The sequence below is a fragment of the Myotis daubentonii genome, chromosome 19, assembly GCF_963259705.1.
Source record: "Myotis daubentonii chromosome 19, mMyoDau2.1, whole genome shotgun sequence".
Lineage (NCBI taxonomy): Eukaryota > Metazoa > Chordata > Mammalia > Chiroptera > Vespertilionidae > Myotis > Myotis daubentonii.
In genome coordinates this window covers 3,380,561-3,406,384 of record NC_081858.1, presented here as the reverse complement: position 1 = coordinate 3,406,384, position 25,824 = coordinate 3,380,561, and the positions used below count along the sequence as shown (strand labels likewise).

Below are 25,824 nucleotides of genomic sequence, written 5' to 3'. Positions count from 1 at the left end.
ATGGGGAAGGTCACAGGTTCCATTTCTGTACACAAAGCAGTCCCGCTGAAGAGCCCTCACAGCCTGGCTCAGCAAGGAACCTCAGAGCACAAGCTGGGCACGGAGGGACGACTCCAGCCGCAGCGGGAACAACCCAGCCCAGAGTCCACAGTCCACTCCATGAGCATGGCCTACCAATGTGAGTGGTCACACCCAGGGAGACCTCAGCCCCTCCCCGCCGAGGCCTGCCCGTGAGCGTGTCCGAGCCCCATGGAACTCTGGAGCTCAGACAGGGAACGCCGGGCAGGAGGACAGGTGCTCAGGCCCCAGAGAAAGGGTGCGTGTTTCTAGACCCTGCAGGGAGGAAGTGGTGAGCAGAGAAGCCCCCACACCCCAGCCCTCTGATGCAGAAGGTGAAGCTCTGCCTCCAGACTTAGGTGAAAACAGTTGAACGGAGGAGCTCCAGTTCAGTTTTCAGTGTCAGTGAGAGGATCATGGGGAACGGTTACTTTAGAAGAGATGTCCTGCACCTAGGTCAGCTCTCTGCCCCCCTCTCCCGTCCCGCCCTCCCCCCCACCCTCACCCTCTCACCTGACCTGGACACGTGGAGCAAGCTTTTCAAGGCTCCCCCCCCCCCCCCCGCCTACAGTGACTTCCTGCCTCTAAATCAAGCCCAGGGTCTACATGACAACCTGAAAGACAAAGAGGCCTGTGCAGCCAACAGCAAGGCTTGGAGCAAAGAGTAAAGAGAACAACGCATTTTCTATGCCTGAAACACAGCCCCTTTCCATCTAAGCGCAGGCATCTCCAGTCGTGGTCAGCCTGGTCAGAGCCTGGTCCTGAATTACAGGAGCAAACACTAACCTTAGGAGACACAATTCTCACCATGTGCTGAAAAGCCAGACAATTTAATTCCTAGGCATGTATCCCAAGCAAAAGACCATGATCCTTAAAATGAGAGACATCTCTAATAATAAAAGCATAATATGCTAATTAGGCCAAACAGCCCAATGGCCTTCGGGCGACCTTCCGGATGAAGCTGGGGCTGCGAGGGCCGAGGCAAGCCGAGGGCCGAGCCCCTTGCACGATTTTGTGCATCGGGCCTCTAGTTTACTCATAGACAGGCCGCTGATAAATCTTGCCACTCCCATCTCCCAGATGCAGGCTTCCTGTCTCCACAATCATTTTACCAAAGGGAAGCACATTGGCAACATTTCTAAGTATAAACCTTGGGCCTCAAGGGTGAAATCAGGGCTGCTGGTTAACACTAGATTTTACTCTGTCATGGATTCAGTGTAGCCACTTCCCTCCTGTGTTCTTATTAGCAAGGAGAGAGCAGCAGTGCTGCCTGCACTGCAGTCCCAGCATGAGAGCTGGCATTAAACCCTGTCTTAAGCTCACAGTGAACGTTCCTGTAAGTAATGAATTTTGGAGAAATGAAAGGCATACTCACTGCCCTCCAGAAAGTTCCATCGGTTTGTGGGAAGCGAGATAATGCACAAGAACTAGAGAGCAAAGCAAGAATCTTGATGTCATGGCTATGGAGACAATGGGGTTAGTTCTAGGTTCAGACTCTTGGCTCAGAAGCTGTTTAACCTTAAAAAATTCTGTTGTCACTCAAAACCTCTCTACTAATATCCTTCTTATTCAATTGTGGGTTGATTCTAAAGATTAGAATATTGCCAAGGACCCACCCTAAGCAGGATTCTGGAACAATTCTGGAATGGAACAGTGAATTCCCAGAGCTCTCCAAAGTACTTTTCCTAATATTTGAAATTTATCACAAGCAAATAACTCCCTTCTTCTTTCTTTCTTAAAATTTTAAAATTTTAAAATTTAAGCTAATGCAGTAAGACTCATTATATTTCATGTTCATAATTTCTAACCCCACAATATTCTCATGCTTCTGGGAGTGTTTTGTACTCTCATTGATAAGAATTGTCATCCTCAGAAAAAGTATTTTTTAAATTTAAAACTTGAAGAAGTAACAAACAGCAACAAAGGTGCCAACTTATTTTTCCTTTCCCTGTCCTTTTTTCCGGATAAATTTATAGCTGCTTCACATCAGTTGTTTGCTGTTCTCTGGGGCTGTGACAGGGGCGGGGAGCCCCGTCCTCCCTCTATCCTGGATGCCTGCAAGGGGCGGGAGGCACCCACTGCTCCTTCATAAGCAAGGCCAGGAGGCCGGGGCCTGGGGCTCCTCACTCAGTGGGTGGAGTTCCAGGGCTGCAGACTCTGCAGCCTGCAGACCTGGGTGTGACCCACTCCCAGGCCTGTGCAACCTTGAGCCTCTCTTCCCTCATCTGTAGAGGGAGCCGCATAATTCTTCCTTCGAGGGTTAGCTTGAAACTTAAATTAGATGCAGGTAAGCCTGGCGGTGTGGCTCAGCGGTTGAGTGTCCACCAGGAGCCAGGAGGTCGCTGGTTCAATTCCGATCAGGGGCACATGCCCAGTTGCGGGCTCCACCCCCAGCAGGGGCGTGCAGGAGGCAGCCGAGGGATGATGCTTCTCTCTCATCCACGTTTCTCTCTATCCCTCTCCCTTCCTCTCTCTCTAATGGTCAATAAAAACATATTAAATATATCATAAATAAATAAATGCAGGTAAGAGGAACTGACGTAGGACAGAGCAAGTGCCAGTAGATGTCCAACTGTGCCCTTTCCCATCCAGACCCCCCACCCCTTTCAGCCCTCCTTCCCTCGCACCTCGGTGCCGGCTGAGGTCCTGTTTCTGGATGGAATGTGTATAAATACTCGAATAATTGGGGAGGTGGGTTGAGGCTGAGTCCCTGCGGGTGGTAGTGGGTTCTGGAGCCAGCTGACCACACCCCTTCTCTCCCTTGTTTTAGAAATAAGGCGCCCGGAACCCAGGGGTCCTGGTGCCCGCAGAGCGCCCCGAATCCAGGGGTCCCGGTGCCCGCAGAGCGTCCCGAATCCAGGGGCCCCGGTGCGCACAGAGCGCCCCGAATCCAGGGCCCCGGTGCTCGCAGAGCGCCCCGAATCCAGGGGTCCCGGTGCCCGCAGAGCGCCCCGAATCCAGGGGTCCCGGTGCTCGCAGAGCGCCCCGAATCCAGGGGCCCCGGTGCGCGCAGAGCCGCAGGGCCAGGCCTCGGGCACAGCTTCCCTCCGCAGGAGGCCCAGGGCCTGGGAGCACCTGCCCTGAGCGGGTCCCTCCCGTTAATCCTGACGCACGTGACCCGTCCCTCACTCCTGATTGGAGCTCAGGCGCACAGTCTTTCCCGATTGGCTAATTCAAAGGGAGGGGCTGGCCTTTGTGGTTTCCAGATGGGGCCCCAGGGAGCTGCAGGTCGTGCAGGTGGAAATGGCAGCAGTCGGACAGGAAAGATGACTGTTTATTCTCACACTCGCAGCGGCCTCCCTGGGCCCCGCGGAGACGGTGGAGGTGGAGGAGGGCCAGCCGGTGACCCTGAGCTGCGTGGCGCCCCCCGCGGAGCACGGCCCCCTGCAGTGGCTGGCGCCCTCGGGGTTCACCATCTTCTTAAACCAGCATCGCGGTGAGTGGAAGAACATGGATGGCTCCCTGCTCCCCCAGGGGTCTTGGACAGACACGGCGCCCGAAACCCAAGGGGGAGAGGGGGGGGCCGCAGAGGGAGGAGCCCCCCTGCTGTTCCACACGTGGCCGCCGGGGCCTCTGCACGGGAACCTCCCAGCGGCTGGGCAAGGGGCTCACAGCAGAAGCCCTTTTCCTGCCCGGCCTCGCTCCTCACCCACATCACGGTGCCAGGCTCCGTGGCCATGGACGGGCAGCAGCACAGGTGCCCGGTCCCACACCTGCAGCCGCTGCGCCCTGTGCCCTCCACTGCCCCCTCCCTCCCTCAGCCTCTGCACAAACTCCTCAGGGGGCCCAGCCTGCGTGCAAAGGGAGTTGCTTTCCCTTTTATTGAGAGACTAGAGGCCCGGTGCATGGATCCGTGCACGGGTGGGGTCCCTCGGCCTGGCCTGCGGGGATTGGCTGAAACCTGCACCAGGCCTCCAACATCCCCTGAAGGGTCCCAGAGGAGAGGGCTCAGGCCAGACCGAGGAACCCCGCCGTGCACACACTGGGCCTTTAGCATGCATATGAGATCTTTGGTTAATCTCTTCCTGCCCTTGCCCCCCCCCCCCCCCCTTCCCTCTGAAATTCATCAGTCTGTTCCATGTTTCCATGCCTGTGCATTGAGAGTCTGCCCCCTGGTGGTCAGTGTGCACAGTAGCTGACGGTTGAGTGGTCGAACAGTCGGATACTTAGCATATTAGCCTTTTATATGTATAGATTATTGACATATGGGTTTCAGGTGTACAACATAATGATTGATATGAGTATATATTCAATAAGTCTGATTAGCATGTGTCCCCTCACATAGTTACATTGTTGTTGCCTGCAGGATTCTTAAACATCTATTTCATTCATCTCTAGAGCAGGATTCTAACCCTCCTCTTCATACTGAGGTCATTATATATCCCCACTCAACATTTCCAAAGCCACACACTTGAAACATCTTCAAAACAGCAAACTTCATTCTGCCTTTGAAAAGCAGAGCAGATAACAATAATACTATTGTTAAAAGTTCTGACTGAGAAACTTTATGTAGAGACTAGAGGCCCAGGGCACAGATTCGTGCACAGGTGGGGTCCGGCTGGCCCGCCCCAATGGGCGCTGATGGGGCCTGGCCGGTGGGGGGTAGGGAACTCGGGAGGTTGGCGGCTGGACCCACCCTCAATGGGGGGGGGGCAATAGAGGGTGGGGCCGATCAGGGGGAGGGGCTGCGGGCGATTGGGGCCTCAGTGTGCGTCATAGCAACTGGTCGTTTTGGTCATTTCGGTCATTCCTTCATTCCAGTTGCTTGGCTTTTATATATAGAGACAATGCTGTTATATAATGCCTTCGGATGTTTTGTTTTGGGCTTTTTAAGGTGATGGCATGACCAGATGTCTCCCCAGGAGGCCTGGATCTAGTTGGGTGGTTCCCCTTGCCCCTGTACATTGTTGCTGTAAATGGGGAAAGGGGGCAGGGGGACCCTGGCATATAGTATGCAGAGAGTCTGGGATCAGGGGTCAGGGATGCATTTAAACCCCATACAGTACACAGAACAGCCCCCCACGACAAGGAATCAGGGACTCAAAAGTCAATAGTGCTGAGGTGAAGTCCTTCTTCTAGTTCATCTGACATCGGAGGGACACAGTGTGGTTCTGGGTGAGAAATAGCTTTCCTTGCTCAGCCATTCTTGGTTTAACAGTTCTAGGCTTGTTCATATTATAAATCTCAACAGAAAAGAAAAAAGAAAGGGAGGGAGGGAGGGAGGAAGAGAGGACTGGTTAGCTGAGGGCCTCAGACTGCGATGGGCCTCCCCATAGAACCGATAGGAACAAACACCTGGAAGGACAAAGTCATAATTTGGGGGGAACTTCAAATAACAATGAACTTTTAAAAATAAGAAGCACCCAGCTGGAACAATGAATACCAATGCATTTATTTTACATTCTTCACATTCATTCTGACAAGACAACATCAAATGAATCAGATTTCAAAAGGTAAATCATAGTGGGGCATTTTTTTTTTATTAAGCAAACACATCCTTTAAAAAAAAACCCACAAGTTTTTTTATTTTCTTTTTAGAGAGAGAGAGAGAGAGAGAGAGAGAGAGCGAAAGAGAGAGAGAGAGAGAGAGAGAGAGAGAGAGAGAGAGAGAGAGAGAGAGACATGGATGTGAGAGTGCCTCCTGCGTGCTCCCCTGGGGCTGGGCTGAAACCCGGCATGTGCCCCAACCGAGAATCCAACCAGCAACCTTTGGGTTCACGGGACAATGCCCAACCAACCGAGTCACACCAGCCAGGGCTAGTGGGGCGTTTTTCACAATGTAATGTCCAAAATTCTGTAAAATTCTCCTGCCACCCGAACCATCCACCAGCATAGTGTTCTTAATTTCATACAAACAGAAATAAAGCAAATGCTTATTTCACAGACACCAGGATCAACATATTTTATTTCCTATTCTCATTTCAAGCTAAGGAGAGGCATCCTGCTGGTAACACTAGAATTTGTAAGTCAGCTCAATCCAAGATGTGATATTTGTTCCTTTGAAGTGTGGAAATCAGAGCTATTCCTGCGAATAATCCATCCACCAAGAATCTGTATTCATCTGGTACTTTTCCTCATAACATGCTCTCCCCCTCTTCCCCCATACAGCTTTAAAAAATACCAAATACCAGCTTCTTCATCACTCCCCCAATGAGCTCTCCATCCGCGTGGCCAATGTGACTCCGCACGACGAAGGCGTGTACACGTGTTTACATTACAGCCGCTCCGTGAGGAAAACAAAGGCAGTGAAAGTGGTGGTGCTGGGTGAGTGCCTCACAGCAAGGTGCCAGGAGGGAGCGGGGCGCCTAGGAACATTACATGTTATTTCTAAACTTAACATTTTAGTTTTAAAAGGTTCCCTCTAGCTATGACCTGGGCACCTCTGCCATCTTTTGTTGGAAGGAAACAGAAGGGAACACTTTGAGTTGCAAGCCCTTAGATCAGTGGTTCTCAACCTGTGGGTCGCGACCCCTTTGGCAGTCGAACGACCCTTTCACAGGGGTCACCTAAGACCATCCTGCATATCAGATATTTACATGATGATTCATAACAGTAGCAACATTACAGTTATGAAGTAGCAACAAAAATAATTTAATGGCTGGGTCACAACATGAGGAACTGTATTTAAAGGGCCAGAAGGTCGAGAACCACTGCCTTAAATTAAAATGTGAATTCATGAAAGTTGTCTTTGGACTCAACTAAGTTTTCTCTCCCAGAAACTAAAAAAGAGAATTAATATTTGATGACCTGTGACTAGGCTCCAGGGGACCAGAGGTGAACTGGGCACCACCTCTGCTCACAAGGCCCTTGCACACTCGTTCCGGAGGGCAAAGTGTGTGTAAAGAAAGTAGAGCATTATGACAGCAATGAAGTCAGATGTGACTGCACTGGAAAATCAGCTCACATCCTCTGCCCAAACCATTTCCTCTCTCTTGCAGGGGGTGGGGGTGGGGTGGCGGGACTGGAGGAGGAGTGACAGCCTCCTGACCCAGCGACCTGGCTCAGCTCTGGGTGTCACTTTTGGCAGGCTCACGTCCACTATCTTTACCTGCCGGCTTTCTCTGTGGCAGAACAGCTGAATCAACAACATAATTCCCCATGTCATACCAGTGAACTCACGCTTCTCTTACTGAGTTAGTATGTGCGGTGCCGTCCGTAAAGTAATGGCATGGTGACAAAGTGTCAGGAAAGGGGTGGCTCCTGGGGAAGACCCATGTGCTCAGCCCAGGGCCTTCTGTCCCCCTCGCTGGCCACCGCACAGCACTCTGCTCGGCTGTCTGTGTGTCCTCCTGGCAATCAGAGCAGCCGTGAACACCTCCATCATTGCACTGTCACACATGAGCCTTTTCCCCACGTGATCTTTTCATGAACAGTTTGGGGTTCAGTCTGTCACTAAACGACTAGTTCGGCATCTAACACATTGAACCACACTTGGCGCTGGCTTCCCAACACCTGGATGGCAGGTGGATGAGTAAATGGATGTGAAGAGCGCAGGTCTGGACCAACGTGTGAAGTAGAATGGGAAGAGTGAGAGACTGACTACAGAGTATGTCCAAGGCAGGAGCAGGAAGAAAGAGATACAGGAGCCCTTTGTAAGACACATGGTCTTTGATGTTGGAAGAGAAAAGTAACTTGTGGTGAAGTGAGTCATTTCTCAGGAAGTTTAGGGCTTAAACAGCCAACTTATAACCCAATTTCTTCACGTCACAGACCAGGAAATTGATAAACCAAAACATCGGATGACTAACCCAAGTTCTTACAACTAGTTGGTGACAAAGGTGGAGCGAGAATTCAGGACTCTATTCCTCACCTAGTGCTCAACCAATCAACACAGTCCTATATCAAAGGTGAAGCATTGCTTTTGTAAGAGAGTCAGTTGGAGGATTCCCAGGGACTAATCACATGCTGGGCAGCAACCATCTGACTCTCGTCAAGTAGCTGCGCAGGCACAGCAAACTCCTAACTCTGTTCTGGGAGTGGTCAGGTGGAGATACGCCATGGCTCAGCCCAGGCCCACAGTGACCCCTGTGTGAGCAGGTCCCGGGCTTCCTGAGATATGCAGACCAGCTAAGTCAGCACAGAAAACTCGTTTTTTTTTCTAGCAACTCCTCTCAAGTCAACCCTGGAAGCCTCCGTTATCAGAACGCAAAACAGGGAAGAGCAGGTGGCACTGACATGCTCCACGGTGAGGAGCAGGCCCCCGCCACAGATAATCTGGCAGCTGGGGAACCACACGGAGCTCCCAGGTGAGTGCAGGCCCTTGGCTCCCCTCCGGGTTTACCTCCTAAATTTCTGAACAATTCTGTGAATGGTTTGGCGTCCCCTGGTGGCAATAGGTGTCAGAAATCACCATTCAATAATTTTCTGTTCTTTATAACCAATTGCTGTTACGTTTTAATCTTGGAAGGCTAATCACAAATAACATTATAACACTAGAGGCCCGATGCACAAAAATTTGTGCACTTGGAGGGGGAGGAGGTCCCTCAGCCCAGCCTATGCCCTCTTGCAGTCTGGGACCCCTCGGAGGATGTCCGCCTGCTGGCTTAGGCCTGCTCTCTGGGGGGTTGGGCCTAAGCTGGCAGTCAGACATCCCTCTGGCAGCCCAGCAACCCTCGAGGGATGTCCACTTGCCAGCGGGGAGCAGGCCTAAGATGCAGTCAGACATCCTTAGCACTGCTGAGGAAACGGGAGAGGCTCCCACCACCACTGTACTGGCAACTGTCAGCCTGGCTGTGGCTGAGCAGAGCTCCCCCTGTGGGAGCACACTGACCACCAGGGGACAGCTCCTGCATTGAGCATCTGCCCCTGTGGTCAGTGTGTGTCACAGTGACCAGTCATTCCCAGTCGTTCTGCTGTTAGGGTCAGTTTGCATATTTCCCTTTTATTATATAGGATAGAGGCCTGGTGCATGGGTGAGGGCTGGCTGGTTTGCCCTGAAGGGTGTCCTGGATCAGGGTGGGGGTCCCTGCTGGAGTGCCTGGCCAGCCTGGGTGAGGGACTGAGGGCTGTTTTCAGACTGGCAAAGCCCCCCCCCCCCCCCCCCCCCCCGCCGCCTGGTGACGGAAGCTCCCAACCTCTTTTTTTTTCTTTTTTCTTTTTTTATTCTGGGATTTATTTACCTTCTATAATTGAAACTTTGTAGCCTTGAGAGGAGCTCAGAGCCGGCCAGGGTGAGCCTCCAGCTCCGTGGCCATGGCCGGTTGAAAGCAGGTATCTGGGGTTTATTTACCTTCTATAATTGAAACTTTGTTGCTTTGAGTGGAGCTCAGAGCTGGTCGTGGCAGGCGGGAAGCTTGGCTTCCTCCATCATTGGGGCAACCAAGCCTCCTGCTTGCTCCAGCTCCGTGGCATACTGGCCGCCATCTTGGTTGGGTTAATTTGCATATAGTTGCTCTTATTGGCTGGTGGGCATGGCATAAGGCATAGCAAAGGTACAGTCAATTTGCATGTTTGTCTTTTATTAGTGTAGACTAGAGGCCCGGTGCACAAAAATTTGTGCACTCGGGGCGGGGGAGGGGGGGTCCCTCAGCCTGGCCTGTGCCCTCTCGCAGTCTGGGACCCCTCGGGAGATAACGCCCTGCTGGCTTAGGCCTGCTCCTGGGTGGCAGAGGGCAGGCCCAATCCCTAGGTGCAGCCCCTGGTCGGGCTCAGAGCAGGGCCAATTGGGGAGTTGGGGCGCCGCCCACTGTCATGCACAGAGCAGGGAGATTGGGAGGTTGTGATACCACCCTCAGTCACGATCAGGGTAGGGCCGATTGGGGGGTTGGGGCACCGTCCCCTGTCACACTCAAGGCAGGGTCGATGGGGAGGTTGCAGTGCCACCCCGTCATGCACAGAGCAGGGCCAATCAGGGGGTTGGGGCACTGCCCCCTGTCACTCACAGAGCAGGGCCCATCAGGGGGGTTGGGGCTCTGTACCCTGCCACGCACAGAGCAGGGCCAATCAGGGGGTTGGGGCGCTGCCCCCGTCACACACAGAGCAGGGCCCATCAGGGGGTTGGGGCACCGCCCTCTATCACGCACAGAGCAGGGCCGATCAGGGGGTTGGGGCGCCGCCACTCTCACACTCAGGGCAGGGCCGATGGGGAGGTTATGGCTCTACCCCGTCACACACAGAGCAGGGCCCATGGGGGGGCGGGGAGTTGGGGAGCTCCCCCCTATCAGGCACAGAGCAGGGCTGATCAGGGGGTTGGGGCGCCTTCCCCTGTCACGAACAGAGCAGGTTGGATAGGGAGGTTGTGGCCCCACCCCCTGTCACACACAGAGCCACAGGGCGATCAGGGGGTTTGGGCGCTGCCCCCTGTCACGCTTATCCTGGTGCCGGGAGGCCTCTCAGGTCCGCTAATCCCGGTGCTGGGAGGCATATTACCCTTTTACTATATAGGGTAGAGGCCTGGTGCAAGGGTGGGGCCAGCTGGTTTGCCCTGAAGGGTGTCCTGGATCAGGGTGGGGGTCCCCACTGGGGTGCCTGGCCCACCTGGGTGAGGGGATGATGGCTGTTTGCAGCTGGTCACACATCCTTCAGGGTGGGGGTCCCCACTGGAGTGCCTGGCCAGTCTGGGTGAGGGGCTGAGGGCCGTTTTCAGGCTGGGGGTGACTGAAGCTCCCAACTGCTCCTTTTTTTTTTTTTTTTTTTATTCTGGGCCAGCTTTAGCTTGAGGCTTGGCTCCAGCTCTTAGGCCTCTGCGGCTGAAAGTAGGTTTCTGGCCTTTGCTTACAATGTTGCGAATCTGCTGGCTGAAGTCTGGCGGTATTTGTTACAATGTTTCTTAAACTGCCCGCTCAGAGGCCTGCAGCGCAGGCAGAACATTGGTTTCCTCCGTCACTGAGGCAACCAAGCCTCATGTTAGTTTCAAGCTGCTGGACTGCCGGCAGCCATCTTGGCTGACAGTTAATTTGCATATCTCGCTGATTAGCCAATGAAAAGGGTAGCGGTTGTATGCCAATTACCATGTTTCTCTTTTATTAGTGTAGATGTTTTGTGCAAAGCAAGGTAGAAATCTAAAATGTGATGTTTATAATAGCATCTTAAAATTTGACAGCATTTTATAAAATAAAAGACAAAATGCAGCTATTACCTGTGAGCATAAGCTCCTTCCTAGACATGACATTGAAAGCACATTTACATGCTACATGGCCTTTCTTATATGGGGCAGAACAGTGTCATACCCTAGATGACGGTAAGTAATTATGTAACAGAATCTAAGCCTCAAGCTGCTGATGGAACCGGGTAACCATCACGCATAGAAACGGTTTGAGCTTGTTGCTATTTCAGCAGCGTTACACGTGGTTTGACATCGTCTTGGGTCTTAGAGCTGAAGGACCCTTTCTGGCGGGGAAACCGAGGCCAGTGAGCCCCGCGCAGAAAGCTTGAGCCTCCGGGTCCTGCAGGAGGCCAGCTGTCCTTGCCCAGCAGGCACGCCTGGGGGCTGTCAGGAGGGGAGGGTTGATAGGAGCTTCTCTGCTGTGGTCACCGCTGCCCTCTGTGGAGAGGCCAAGCACAGGCAGGCAGCGGTCTGTGGTCAGAGCAAGGGTAGGAGGCTCACAGGCTGGCAAGAGGGCCAGGCCTGGTTTCTGAGAGCCACACCGCCAGGAACCGCCGGCAGCCGCGGCCTGGCCTCACGCAGCGCCTGTTGCCCACAGGGGACACCTCGCACGCCTTTGACAGCGACCGCAGGGCCTGGAACAGCAGCAGCGCGCTCAGGGTCCCCGCGCGCCGGGGCTCCGCGGTGGACTGCGTGGTGCGCCACAGGGGCCTCCGCGGAGGGCGGCTGGTGGTCTCCTTCCGGTTTGAAGATTTGGGTAAGAACTGATGACGACTGTCATCATTTTAACTTTCCTCAGTGTTAACTACCAAACCCAATGGAACGAAGCTCCCCTTAGCGAGTTCTCTTAATGATGGAAGCTTCTCCAGCTGGGCAGCCCGTGGCAGCTTTTCCCACACTCCTCGCCTCCACCCCGCCCCGCTGCCTGGGAGCCGCGCCTGCGTCACACGCTCACAGTGCCAGCTGGCTTTCTGATTGTGATGGCACATGCTCACGCGTCACGCCTGCTTTCTGATTGTGATGTCACATGCGCACAGTGCCACGCTGGCTTCCTGATCCTGACGGCCAGGTCAGGGACGTGCCTCGGTGCAGCGCAGTCATGTTTCGGGGAGACCATGTGAACCGCACGCATCGCGCCTTTATATTTGACCCCAAAGGAGGTCATACGAACTGAAATCCATCTAGCGTGTCGGTATCATTTGATGTGAACACGAGGCACTCACTTGGGGACATTGTCATGATCATTCTGTAGATGTTAAACTGTTTTGGAAGATTTTAGTTTAATCGTTAATATTCTGATCAAACACAAGACAGTAAAAATCAACAAAACATCAAGTATTCAAGGCGAAGAGGAGTGGCTTCCATTTTCAGAATCTCTAGTCTCCGACTCCTCGGCCCTAAGGGGAAGAAACACTTTTTTACATGAGAGAACCTTTTGAGCAAGAAGCTCCGAGTCCCGCGTGGTCCCAGAGCGCACCGAGGGCCAGGCCTCTCTCAGGGGCAGCGCCTGGGAACCGCTCCCTGCGCCAGCGAAGCAGGAGCCTGTGCGGCTGCCGGAGCGTCCTCTGTGGTCCGCGTGAGCCAGTGCCTGAAAGGCCCCTGCTCCCAGACCGGACCTGGGAGCTGCCCCTGGCTCCCCGCATCCCTCGCCGCATCCCTCGCTGCCACCGCGCCCACCGTGGCTTCCATCAAACCGCAAGCGCTCCTTGAGGCTGCCGGCGGCGGGGCTGTGACCTGACGCAAATACTTGGCTCCGCGCCCATCGCCCATCGCCCATCGCCCATCGCCCATCGCCCATCGCCCACGGGTGGCGGGAGCACAGGGCAGGCGGGGCCACGGGAGGTCACGAGGAGAAGGAGACTGGATGTGTTGATGCTCCTGAAAGGATTCCCGCGGTTCTGAACCAGAGCACCCGCAGCCCGCAGCTCGGAGCCACACCTGCCAGACCGCACAGCAGCAGCAGCGCGGACCGCCCCAGGGACCGAATTCATCTCCGCAGCCTCCAAAGGCGGAGTCCTGATTTCCTACCGCTTATTTGACGATGGGATAAAAACAGAAAGTTGAGCAACTGTGGAACTAACTTTTTAATAGCATTTAATCTTTTTAAATTTGAACTTAAATAGTCGTAGCACCTGGTGGTGCTGCATGGACTAGCCGAGGGCTGTGGCATCTGATCAACCAGAACGACAAGCCTCCAGTCCCGCCATCAACCTCTAAAGTGGTTTGTCCAGCAGCTTGCCAACTGAGAAGATAAATCCAGCTTAATATCTATGGACTCCAGTTTATATATATTCATGCATAAAACAGGTTCTATGGATATTGATGCATGCAACATAGAAAATATAGAAATATTGCCTATGTATGTATATATGGTTTTTATATATACATGTATTATTATATATCCAACAAGATATATAATGTGTATATATACATATACATACCCTGTTTTGTACATAAACATATAATTATCTAATTTTACATAGTATACTATACATTATTCTAGAAGACCTTAATCATGGATAAATTTTATTCTATGTGTCCCCAATATTTCTCATATGTTGCTCTTCTTGTCATTTTCTTCTAGTATGTCTAGTTGCCTCACTTTCAAGCATTTTTCTCTTTTCCTTGCCAGTAACTCTCCCGTTTCTTCGATTTTCTCTGGTGTCTTTGTGGTCACCGAGTTCGTTTTACCTTCAGTCCATGTTACTATTTCTCTAGTGTTTCCTTAGTGGTTCCTCTTCCTTTTCTTGGTGCTCTTGTGTTCAATTCAGGCTTTTTAAAACAGTTTTCAAAAAATGTTAATGTTTAATTAAAACAAGAAGACACTAAAATCAGGGAGCCCTTTGATTAAATGAAGTTCTCATAGATTTCATAGGGACACACCCCTTGTCGCCTGTCAGTATTTGCAAATTGATGGAAACTTTTTTTTTTAAAATATATTTTATTGATTTTTTACAGAGAGGAAGGGCGAGAGATAGAGAGTCAGAAACATCGATGAGAGAGAAACATCGATCAGCTGCCTCCTGCACATCTCCTACTGGGGATGTGCCCGCAACCCAGATACATGCCCTTGACCGGAATCGAACCTGGGACCTTTCAGTCTGCAGGCCGACGCTCTATCCACTGAGCCAAACCGGTTTCGGCCAGAAACCTTTTTATACACTCCTTGGGTGCAGGCCTATTCACAGCTCAGAGCTGTGCTAAGCGGACCTCTAGAAACATTTCTAGATACTGTTTTATATTACACAATTACCATTTAGTAAGCACTGTGCTTAACAAAAGCCAGCATGGTGCTAAACATGTGGTATGAATTAATTCTCACAGAAAACGCCAAGAGGTAAATGCACTTAGTATCTTCATATTGTAAGTATTAAGAAACTGAGCATTCAAAACATTAGGCATCTTACTCAGATTCACTCAGCATCAAGCAAGTAACGCATTGGAACCCAACCCCGTCCGAGCCTGATCCAAAGCCACCTAAGAGGGAGCGGCTAGGTGTGTGAGTGGGTAGATGATGGACAGCAGGGGGTGGGCAGGGAGAGACGAGTGGAGAAGGCGGAGACCCTTTGCCCCGGGTGCCAGATGCTCCTCCCCAGAGGTCACAGGCTGCACCCCAAAGCCAGGGAGCTGGGCAGCCAGGGGCCACAGGGCCACACACCAGCCATGAGCTACAGAGCAGCAGCTCTGAGGCGTCTGCAAAACCTCCGCGAGCAGGTAGCAGGCGAATACATCCTCCACCCTGTGCAGTGAGCACGCTGTGGGCAGGCTTGGTCTTCACCATGGCAGAATTTTGTTTTTCCCTTTTCTAGTCACTGGTCAAGAGGCGGCCTCAGATGCCCCGGGGAAAAGCTCTCCGTCCTCACGAGACACCCTGCAGGCCACTAGCACTGGTGAGTGTCGAAATCATTCCAACTTTAAAAATCCTGCCTCTTTGGGAACTCAGTTTTCCAATAATAAGTTTTAAGAAAGTGGTTTCTTGTTTTGTTTTGTAACAAGACCATTCAGGACTCCCTCCAGCTTTGTGGTGACTGGAGAAGTGCCATAGTTAACCATTGAGGGTTCAGAGTAGCTAACACCTTGTAAGCTTTCTCTCTCTCTCTCTCTCTCTCTCTCTCTCTCTCTCTCTCTCTCTCTCACACACACACCTTGTGACATTTGCATGTCCACTGTGGAGACTCGTTTCTTTGCTTTTCCATCTAGAATAGACCAAAAACAAAGAGAAAAGGAGCAGGACCTGGAGATTTGATGTTTCTTATCATCAAGTAACAAAGTCACCTTTGAAAGTTTGTCACTTACTTGGTTGTCAAAAACTCAGATAGTTTTAACGACAAAATTGAACTATAAATGCAGAAGAAGGCAGAAAGCCTACATTATAATTTGTAGACAGTGAGCCCACTCGCTGGTGAACTCTGGACAATGATCACATATGTCAGTTATGTTTTCTCTCACTCAGCTTAGCATCTGGTAACAGCCAGTGCTGAGAAAGTGCAGTAGCAGCCACTGGGGGCAGGATGCAGGCGGCCGTGGTGCGGTGAGCGCCACCATGAGCCTCACCCAGAGAGGCTGCAAGTCCGACTCTTGCTTTTCAGAGGCATCTGCAACAGTGTGATTGGTGGGATAAATGCTCTCGTAGCATCATCACGTGCACACTTCTGAGTATCAGATCACACTTAAAAATTGCTTATCTTGAATCATATTTAAAAGTAAATGTTTGGGGGTTTTAAACTGATAAATACACTGTGTGCCATACAGTTTTTTGAAGAACAATGGAAATTGAAAATATGAAGTGGAATAGCCACATCATTTGCTTCATAAGCCAATATTTTTATAAATGTTTAGAATCTAGTTGTCTTTAAATTGGCTGACACTCAATTTTTTAACAACTCAATTTTTTGCTCTGCCTTTTCATATATAAGAGTTTAAAAATGTGGTTTCTAAAACTCCTTTCAATTTTAAATTTTTACAATTTTATTTACTGTTAACAATAGCCATTTTCAGTAGGAGAATAGGTGGTTTCATTCCCTTGTGTAACGGGCTAAAAAGCCAGAGACTACAACGGGAAAAACCTCGGGAGGAGAAACAACAAAACCAGGAAAAGATTGTTGTGACTTTTACAAACTGTCTCCCCTAGCAAAGGCACCTGGAACATCCCTCCCCTGGGGGGGGGGGGGACACACACAGGTTTGAATGACAGCCGAGCCCACTTCTAACATCGAGGCATTGCTTTGTGCATTTCAGGCTCAGGTTCCCATCCATAGAGCTCGGACGCGTCCTTCACTGTCCAGGTGTCTCCAGAGGCATCCTACGGCCTCACCGACAGACCTGGTTCAGGAAGGAAGTGCACATATGGCTTTATGTTGGGCTCTGACTTTCAGTGTTGGCTCCGCCACCGCTTTGCTGCAGGACTTTAGCTGATTTATTTACATTTTCTAAAACTCTGCTGCCCCAGAGCTGTGGTCAGAAGTAACATGCTCAGTCTAAGGCAGGGGTGGGCAAACTTTTTGACTCGAGGGCCACAGTGGGTTCTTAAACTGGACCGGAGGGCCGGAACAAAAGCATGGATGGAGTGTTTGTGTGAACTGATATAAATTCAAAGTAAACATCATGACATAAAATGGTACGGTCTTTTTTGTTGTTGTTTTATTCATTTCAAACGGGCCAGATCCAGCCCGTGGGCCATAGTTTGCCCACGGCTGGAAGGCCTGGTACAAAGCAAATGTTCAAAACACATTAACCGTCAGAAAATAAGGCAAAGCAAGCCAGACCGTTCACCTCTATTTGGGGAAGACATCTGCCGTTCAGAAGTGGCCTCGTTGTTCTTAGTGAGCATCACTAAACTTGGTCGCCAAAGCTGTTTGCTGCTTCTGGATGACCTTGTGTGGTGGATACACACTCTATGCACAGTCGGAGCCATATGTCCTGTGTTGCTCTCACCTTAGTTGCAGCGATGGAAGGTTTTAGTACATCAGCGACGGACAAGGAAGAGGAAGAACAAACCACTCAAGACCCCGACTTGACCACTGGTACGTGTCCCCCACCACCTTTAGAATAAACACTTGACATTTTAACCTCTTAACCAGTAAGTCCAATGTTTTTTTCAGTCCTCATTCCTCTTGACTTTTCTGCTGTTCACATCACTGCTCCCTGACTTAGCTACCTCCTGCCTCCCTGGTCTGTGCGTTTGCTGCCACTCCTATGCCCATTAGCTGACTTCCCTCCCTCCTGTCACTTCCTGTATGTATATGTGTTTCTGATTTTACTTCCCCATCCGTGGTTCTTTCCTTAATACTTAAAGAGTTGACCCCTTCCCAAGACTGTCCCTGATGCCACCGGGCAGGAGATTTTGTACTTGTATTTCCAGAACATTCTCCTGAGCATTAGTCCCTGTTTCATCCCAGTTCCTACATTTCTCAAGCTCAATTTCCTGCCAACTCCTCAAATTCAACATTGCTAACCACTGAGCAACCTCTGTTCCCACGAAATCAGCTCAGGCCCAAACTACGGTCTCCTCCTTCATGACTGTCTGTGCGTGTGTATGCGTGCGTGCGTGTGTATGCATGTGTGTGCATGTGTATGCACGTGTGTGCATATATATGCATATGTGTGTGTGTGTATGCATGTGCGTATATACACATACATATGAAACCAGGGCCTTTTGAGTCATTTCTTTCAGGCATTTTGATCCTGACCCTCATCATCTCCTGCATGCAGTATTATAACTTCAGCTTTCCTTCTATCATCCATTGTGAGCATCTTACCATCCAAACATCCCTTCGCACTTTTCACACCTGTGTTCAGGAAACCTCTGCGGCTCCTGAGCGTGAGCCTTAAACCTCCCCTCCATGGAGTGCACTCTGCCTCCGCCCTCTGCAGTTCCGTCTCTGTAAAGTCCCGACAAGAATACGTTTTTCTGAAAACATCTCACTTAGATTGCCCTGCCCTCGCTTATCCTAACTCGCCCTGCTGAAAGGAAAGACCTCTCCACTCCTCTCCTGACCCCTCTTCAATGTAAATTTCTTCATTGGCACTTTCCTGACTGAACCCCTGAACACAGTATAATAGTGACACATGTGGATCTACGTTTTGGCATAGATGGCTTACTTCTTTTTGTTTTTATTAATCTCCTAGAGGCCTGGTGCATGAAATTCGTGCACAGGTAAGGTTCCCAGGCCTGGCTGGCACTCATTCACACCTGCCTTGGCTAGCCTGGTGCCACCCGCTCGCTGGCCCCGCCTCCCACAACTGATTGGGGTGTGTGGGCTGGCAGCAGCTCCTGTGTTGAACATCTGCCCCCTGGTGGTCAGTGCACATCATAGCGATCAGTCATTCCACCATCTGGTCAATTTGCATATTCAGGTTTTATAGCTAGATTTGTTTACACACATGGAGAACTACCCCTGAACGATAGGGGTGTGCCTGCTGCAGCCCAGGCATGGCATTCCGCACAGAGCCCACACTCCTTACTGCTTGTTGGTTGGGCTGAGGGGGCCAGGAAATTGAGCAAAGCTAGAGCCCATGGAATCAGAATTCTAGGTTTAGGAAAGACCTTTACGGGCTCATCAAGTTTATTTCCAAATGCCTTCATGTAAGACCACATTCAACCTAGTCAAGATCAATAAATATTCATTTTATTTGCATAGTTTTTTTAAAATTAACAATCTCTCTTGCTAAACTGCTGGGAGCCGGTCCATCCTTGCTGTTTCAAGGGACCTGGCATATATGGCATACGGTTCTTAATATGTTTGCTCACCTTCTTGGCGCTGTGTTTTAACCAAAGTCACCTCTCCGAGAAAGGTTGAATCCCCAGGTAGGGATTTTCCCCTGAAGTTAGGGAGGGAATAAAACCCCTCAACTAAGTGCCAGGCGGGTAATTAATCCCTTTAACTACGAACAATCATGCTTAAACTACATAATCTTTTCTCCCTGGAATGGAGATAAGAAACGCCCTAACCTTTGTAATAGAGATTGATAGGATTGAATCAACTGGTATAAATACAGTTGTAACAAGACAGAAACACTCAGAACTTAGAACAGAATCAAGAAGACAGAACTCATGAGACAGAATTCAGAAGACAGAACTCAGAACACAGAACCAGACAGAGAGACAGAACTTCAGACACAGAACTTAGAACACAGGGCTTGGAAGACAGGACCAAGAGAGACAGAGCCTAGGCACAGAACCTACATAGAACGTTCTCTAGAGATAGAAGAACTTCGCTGGAGAGAGCATGCCGGAGGATCCTGGACAGGGACTGGCCTCGGAGCCTGGAGGCGGAGCCTGGCAAGAGATCAACTGAACACTGTCTCCATGCCCTTCCTTCTTCGCCGACTCCGTCCACACCTTTGGGGACCCCTGGACCTGCTGGGGTTGGACCCCGGCACTAAACCACACTTTGCTAAAAAAAAAAAAAAAAGTATTCCTTACAGCTAATTTGAATCCCGACTATCATTTAAGTCAATATTCTCACATGTTTTCCCAAGAAATGAAAAATAACTAGTTCAATACCTATATAACTTAAAAACCTTTTCCAAATTATCCCACAAAATTACTTTGTTTATATTCTTGCTTTCAGAGAGTAAATAGTATGAATCTTTTTACCTTCAGGGTAAAGCTCTTTGTCTCTTCATCTGAGCTGCCTATTAGCCTACCAACCCTATCTTTTGGAAGGGTGTGTGTACTCCCCAGTGAACAAAACCCCTCAAGCCATCTAAAATCCGTCCATCTTCCTTATAGGTGCACACCCTCAGTATGACGGGCTGGTGAGGAGGAAAAGCGGCATACTGCTGCTCACGCTCGTGGCCTTCCTCATTTTCATTCTCTTCGTCATCGTCCAGCTTTTCCTAATGAAGGTCCGGAAAGCACATGTGATCTGGAAGAAAGGTGAGCCGCCGAGAACCAGGTGGAAGCAGAAGATGCTGAAACAATTGGTTGCAAACAGGAGAATTCTGTCAATTAGAGCTTTTCTGTTATTTGATGTGTTATCACTTAAATACTAGTAACGCTTTGCCTTAGGCAGTGGTTCTCAACCTTAGCTGCGCATTAGAGTCACCTGGGAATCTTTTTAAAATCCTGATTTCTGGGCCTCATCCTCCAGAAATTCTGTTTCTCTGTTACTAATGTTGTGGCCCCACCCCATCACAAAGAAACAATTTCCGGAGGATGAGGCCCAGAAATCAGGATTTTAAACAGATCCCCAGGTGATTCTAATGGCAGCCAAGGTTGAGAACCACTGCCTTAGAGTAAGCAGAGAATTTGAATCTCCAGGAACTATAGTGAAAGAGTGCAAAACCAAGAGAAACTAGAGCAGCTCCAGAAACTGGAATTATGTTATAAAAGCGTCTATTCACAAAAGGATACAAAAAAAAGCTCATCCATCCATCCGTCCATCCATCCATCTATCCGTCGGTCCATCCATGCAATAAGCACTCACTGAGCAGCTACTATGTGCCCTGCAATGGGGATACATCTGTCAACAGGACAGACCAGGCCCTGCTCTCACAGAGTTCTTCTTCCAGGAGTGGGCAATCAAAGCTTTAGTCCCATTTTGAAAGAATGCACTCAACTTCCCTCAACCATATGTTAGTAAGTTTTTTTTTCTAAGCATTCTGATTAAAAAGGTATTGGAAACAAAAAATATATTATACTAGTGACCTGGTGCACAGATTCATGCACTTTGAAAGGAAATTAATTAGAAGGTGGCTGGCAGGGCAGGACTGGGCAAGACGGGCCAAACATGCCCTGGAGCCAACCTCCCGTGGTCCCTCCCCAGCCCGCCCCACCTGGGGTGGCGCCATGGCTCAAAGGGCATCTGCAGAGTGACTGGGGTCCTTTGGGCAGGTGGGGTCCCTCAGCCTGACCTGTGGGGATTGTTCTAAAACTGGCTCTCCAACATCCCCCGAGAGGTCCAGGAGTGCGAGAGGGCACTCTGCAAAGTTGCTGTCGTACAGAGTGTGGAACGCAAAGGCAAATGTACAGTAACGAGATTCAGGGCTGACAGTGCCCCAGCAACAACATAACCCATGGCCGAAGGTGGAATCGCACGGCCCCACAAGGAATCAGGCTTCCTCCTCTCTGGTTTCAAGGTGAGAACCGAGAACCGCTGCTGCCAAGTCACTGCAGCTCAGCAGCTCCTGTGTTGAACATCTGCCCCCGGGTGGCCAGTGTGCATCATAGCCACTGTTCGGATGGACACGTAGCATATTAGCCTTTTATATACAGTGGGGCCTTGACTTACAAGTGTCCCGACTAACGAGTTTTTTGAGATACCAGCTGTCTCTCGGCCGATTTTTTGCATTGAGTTGATAGAGTAATTTGAATTAATGAGCTCCTTAACGAGCCCCTTAACGATCTCGGTCTCGGAACGAATTAAACTCGTAAGTCAAGGCCCCACTGTATATATATATATATATATGGCTAATATAGAAAAATACCTGTTAAAATACATAGACTCAACATCTATCAGAGCGAGAAGGGACCTTAGAAATTATCCAGAATAACCCATCGATTCAATTCATTCCATAAGTGTGTGTCTGGACTAAATCCCCTCTTTAATTCTGAGCAGTTTCTTAGTCCTGTGCCATTTAGCACAGTAGCCACAACATGGCTGTTGAGCGCTTGAGCTGTGGCTAGTCCCTCCTGAGGTATGCTGTAAGGAACACACAGACCCCATTCTGAAGGCTCAGCACACACATACACGCACACACACGCACACAAGAATACCACATATCTAATAATAATATATTGGGTCTACTAGCTAAATAAAATATATTACTAACTCAGTTTCACCTGCTTCATTGTACTCTTTGAGCATGGCTACTGGAAAGCTTAAAATTGCATGTGAGACTTGTGCTATTCTGCTATTGGACAGAGGACTCATTGTATCGCCAGGCAAAATCCCACGAGTAGACGTAGAAGCAGGGGCTGGCTGCTCTGTGTACCTGCACAACAGGAAGTGCCATCGTATTGTTTCAGAATCTCCCACGGACGCCTCATTCCTAGTTTTTAAGGGCTATTGATTGTTCTTTCCCAAAGGATAACATTTGAGCCCCAGCTGCCGTCATGTGACTTCTGCAATTCTTATACCACCTCCCACATACCTGTGGGACTCAGAGCAAACAATGAAAATGGTTGGCTGAGTGGATGAGGACATGAGGTCTGGGAGGGGAATGATAACTCCACTGCTGTACAGAAACAGAGGCATCATGTTATTCAACATACGTTTCTCGTGTAGAAGACGCCTGTGGCGCCTGAAATTAATAATTTGGTTTCTTTTCTTGCAGAAAATGAAATTTCAGAATACACTCTAGAAAGTTACAAATCGAGGTCAAATCATGAAGAAACATCATCCCAGGAGAAATATGGCCAAAGTAAGTCAATCATGTGACCAGAGGTTTGAAAAATGAGGCTCATTTATTTGTTGTGCTTAAGGGGGAGCGCAAAAATAAAAATTTGATTTTTAGGACTAGAAAGTTGACTTCCAGAATCATCTTGTAGAACTTAAGGAAGTGCATCTTGAAAAATGAAAAGTAGTTTTAAAAGAAAGAGGAAAATTGGCAGTTACGTTCATGTAGCTGGTGACTCCAGGAGCCGTTGCCGCGTCCTCCCTGACACGCATGCCCAGCTCCGGCTGCATGTCCGTCTGCGTCCAGACTTCCCTGTAGACACCTTCCCAGTGAAGCCCCTTATACCACCGTGTCAGTTTGGGGAATGGAATGTGCCGTGGCAGTTCTCCTGCAGGTGGTGAATAACTGGATTTACTCTGTATCCCCGGATCCTAGCACAGGACTTGGCACAATGGAGTGCTGAATTTGTGTTGAATAAGTGAATACAGTCCTAACCAACTCCAATAGAAATGTGTTTGATTTTTTGGATGACTTCATTGTAATTCCTCAAGCAAAATATGTAAAGAAAAATTTGAAACAGAGTTTAAAAGAAAAGGAGAGAGAAGTCTTGACAAAGATCCAATAGAGAGAAGTAAATGTAAAGTGAGAATCTTTTTTTTTTTTTTTATAAAATATATTTTATTGATTTTTTACAGAGAGGAAGGGAGAGAGATAGAGAGTTAGAAACATCGATGAGAGAGAAACATCGATCAGCTGCCTCCTGCACATCTCCTACTGGGGATATGCCCGCAACCCAGGTACATGCCCTTGACCAGAATCGAACCTGGGACCTTTCAGTCCGCAGGCCGATGCTCTATCCACTGAGCCAAACCGGTTTCGGCTAAAGTGAGAATCTTATACCTTCCAACCTTTTGCTTCTTCGTGCAAATTAACATATTCTGCCAGCTAAGAGTCACAAGAAATGCAATGAGGTTTGCAGCTAGTTCTGTTCCTTGTATGGAGGGCTTTGTAGGAAGCGTGTCTTACGGCAGTTCTGCCTTTCTTGCTTTGACTGAGTCGGGTGTGAAATGGCGAGAAGTAGCTGTACTAGCCGGAGTGGGCTGTGTGGGAGCTGAGGGGGGAGGAGAAATGTGTGTGAGCTACCGACAGTTTGTTGTATTGCAACCCATGTTTCTATGACATCAGTTTCCTCGCTCTTGTCTGGCAAGTGGGAGAATGATGCCAGTATTCTGTGTAAGTTGTGTTGCTTCCTCTGCCGGTTTTCCTAAGCAGGCAAACCACACAGTGGAGCTGCAGCCTTTAGCAGGAAAGACAGGCCCTGAGCTCTGCGGCTGAGCCAGCAGAAGCCTTCCAGTTCAACCTTGAGGAAAGTTAGTGGGAGCACCTGCGCTCAGGGCTCCGCTCAGGGCTCCGCTCAGGGCTCACTGCCTAGCCCAGTGGTTCTCAACCTTGGCTGCACATTAGAATCACCTGGGGATCTTTTTAAAATCCTGATTTCTGGGCCTCATCCTCTGGAAATTCTGTTTCTTTGTGATGGGGTGAGGCCACAACATTAGTAACAAAGAAACAGAATTTCTGGGGGATGAGGCCCAGAAATCAGGATTTTAAAAAGATTCCCAGGTGATTCTAATGTGCAGCCAAGGCTGAGAACCACTGGCCTAGAGAGCAACCCAGGGCTGCCCTGCCAGTGGAGGCGCACTTTCGCAGGCTCTGAGATGCCCTCTGGGCCGCCCGCCTCTGAGCACAGAGTGGCACAGCCCCAAATACTCTTTTTCCCAGAAGTCCTGCTACTTACAGTATGAAATTCTGCTGAAGACAATGCATTTTCCCCAGCAACACGTTATTTTGTAGCAGAAATGTCCATATATTGTGTTTCAATTGTATCATTTTTATTTAACAAGACCTTTTAAAAGTTAGATGATAACAATACATTCAGATCATTTATCTGCATGTGTGCATTTCAGATTCAATTTTTAAGACATTAACATCTGGACCTAAACATACCACGTGCAGTGTTTCAAATAAAGGGTGCGGTGCTGTCCAGGATCAATGCTCACCTCCCACATGTCTTTCTCCCAGCTCCCCGTCCTAAGCGCTGCATGGACTACATCACACAGCTGTGCTCAGAAGCGAAAACAAAGGGGAAGGAGCACACGCAGCAGGCGAAGTTAAAGAGAGGGCACACGCGTGTGCCAGAGAGCGTCGTGTAGTGCCCTGCAGAGGAGAGCGTGGCTCGCGGTGGGGAGCGTGGCTCGCGGCGAGGCGTGGCCAGCACGGGGCAGCGGCGGGAGGAGCCCAGCCTGTGGCAGGAGGAACCTGCGCTGAGTGCCACGCAGGACGGTGTCTTTCTCTGAATCAGCCCGACTCAGAGCAGCGAGACAGGACTGAACATGGACCGAGGCTGTGCCACCTGTGGTGCCTGACACTACTCCAAAGCAGGAAGATGCTGCTGAGCCTTGGACTGGCCAGTGGGACCCACAACAGGGTGCTGTGATGGGAACAGCTTTTAGATGGAACTAGTGAAACTACTTAAAACAAATTGAAAATCTTTCTGGCCCAGCCTGTGTAGCTCCGTGGTTGAGAATCAACCAATGAACCAGGAGGTCATGGTTCTATTCCCGGTCAGGGCACATGCCTGGGTTGCGGGCTCAATCCCAGTGTGGGCCTGCAGGAGGTAGCTGATCCGTGATTCTCTCATCATTGATGTTTCTCTCTCTCTCTCTCTCTCTCTCTCTCTCTCTCTCTCTCTCTCTCTCTCTCTCCCCTTCTTCTCTGAAATCAATAAAAATATACTTAAAATAAAATCTTTCCTTCTGATTTTCATGAAAGGGACCTAAAGAAGGTTTCTAGTCCTGGGCACGTGTTCTACGATGGATTTGAGGCCAAGAGTAGCGGGTTTGCTGCCAGGGAGATGAACACCCAGTGAGCACGACCCCGAGACAGGGCTCAGTGCCGGCAGGCCCAGGGCTCTGGCTCCCTGGGTTTTCTTGCTAAATCACAGAAGTTGACCTGGTGACAGCTTTTTTTTGTTTGTTTGTTTTTTAATGACACTTCATTATAAAAACATGTATAAAAGAGCAATGATCATTTAATTAACCGATTAGTGACCTAATGGATGCTTTTAAAGAATTATTTAATAGAGAGCAGAATATATAAAGAGAGGAAATGAGATGTTTTTGGAAAGACTTTTCTGGAATGATTGTCATCCAGGACAAAAAGGGCGCTGAGGCGGGGCGAGCGTGGAGCTGCCCTGCCATCTGGTGGCCAGCGGGGCACCTGCAGGCAATAACCATGTGGGGAGCCCTGGGGGCCCCAGAATACACAGAAACCCACTTCACTGGAGGCCAATGGACATGAAAAAAAGTTGCCACTGTGGCATC

At 49.8% G+C, this 25,824-nt stretch overlaps 1 protein-coding gene across 1 annotated transcript; it reads left to right on the top strand.

The window, feature by feature from the left end:
- Positions 1-25,184, top strand: CRTAM (cytotoxic and regulatory T cell molecule). Its single transcript, XM_059677102.1, has 10 exons — positions 1-178; positions 3,350-3,493; positions 6,166-6,321; positions 8,160-8,303; positions 11,700-11,858; positions 14,911-14,991; positions 17,041-17,124; positions 19,836-19,982; positions 22,382-22,468; positions 24,524-25,184. The coding sequence occupies exons 1-10, from the start codon at positions 1-3 to the stop codon at positions 24,652-24,654; spliced, it is 1,311 nt and encodes a 436-aa protein (XP_059533085.1). The 3' UTR covers positions 24,655-25,184.
- Positions 25,185-25,824: the final 640 nt, after the last annotated feature.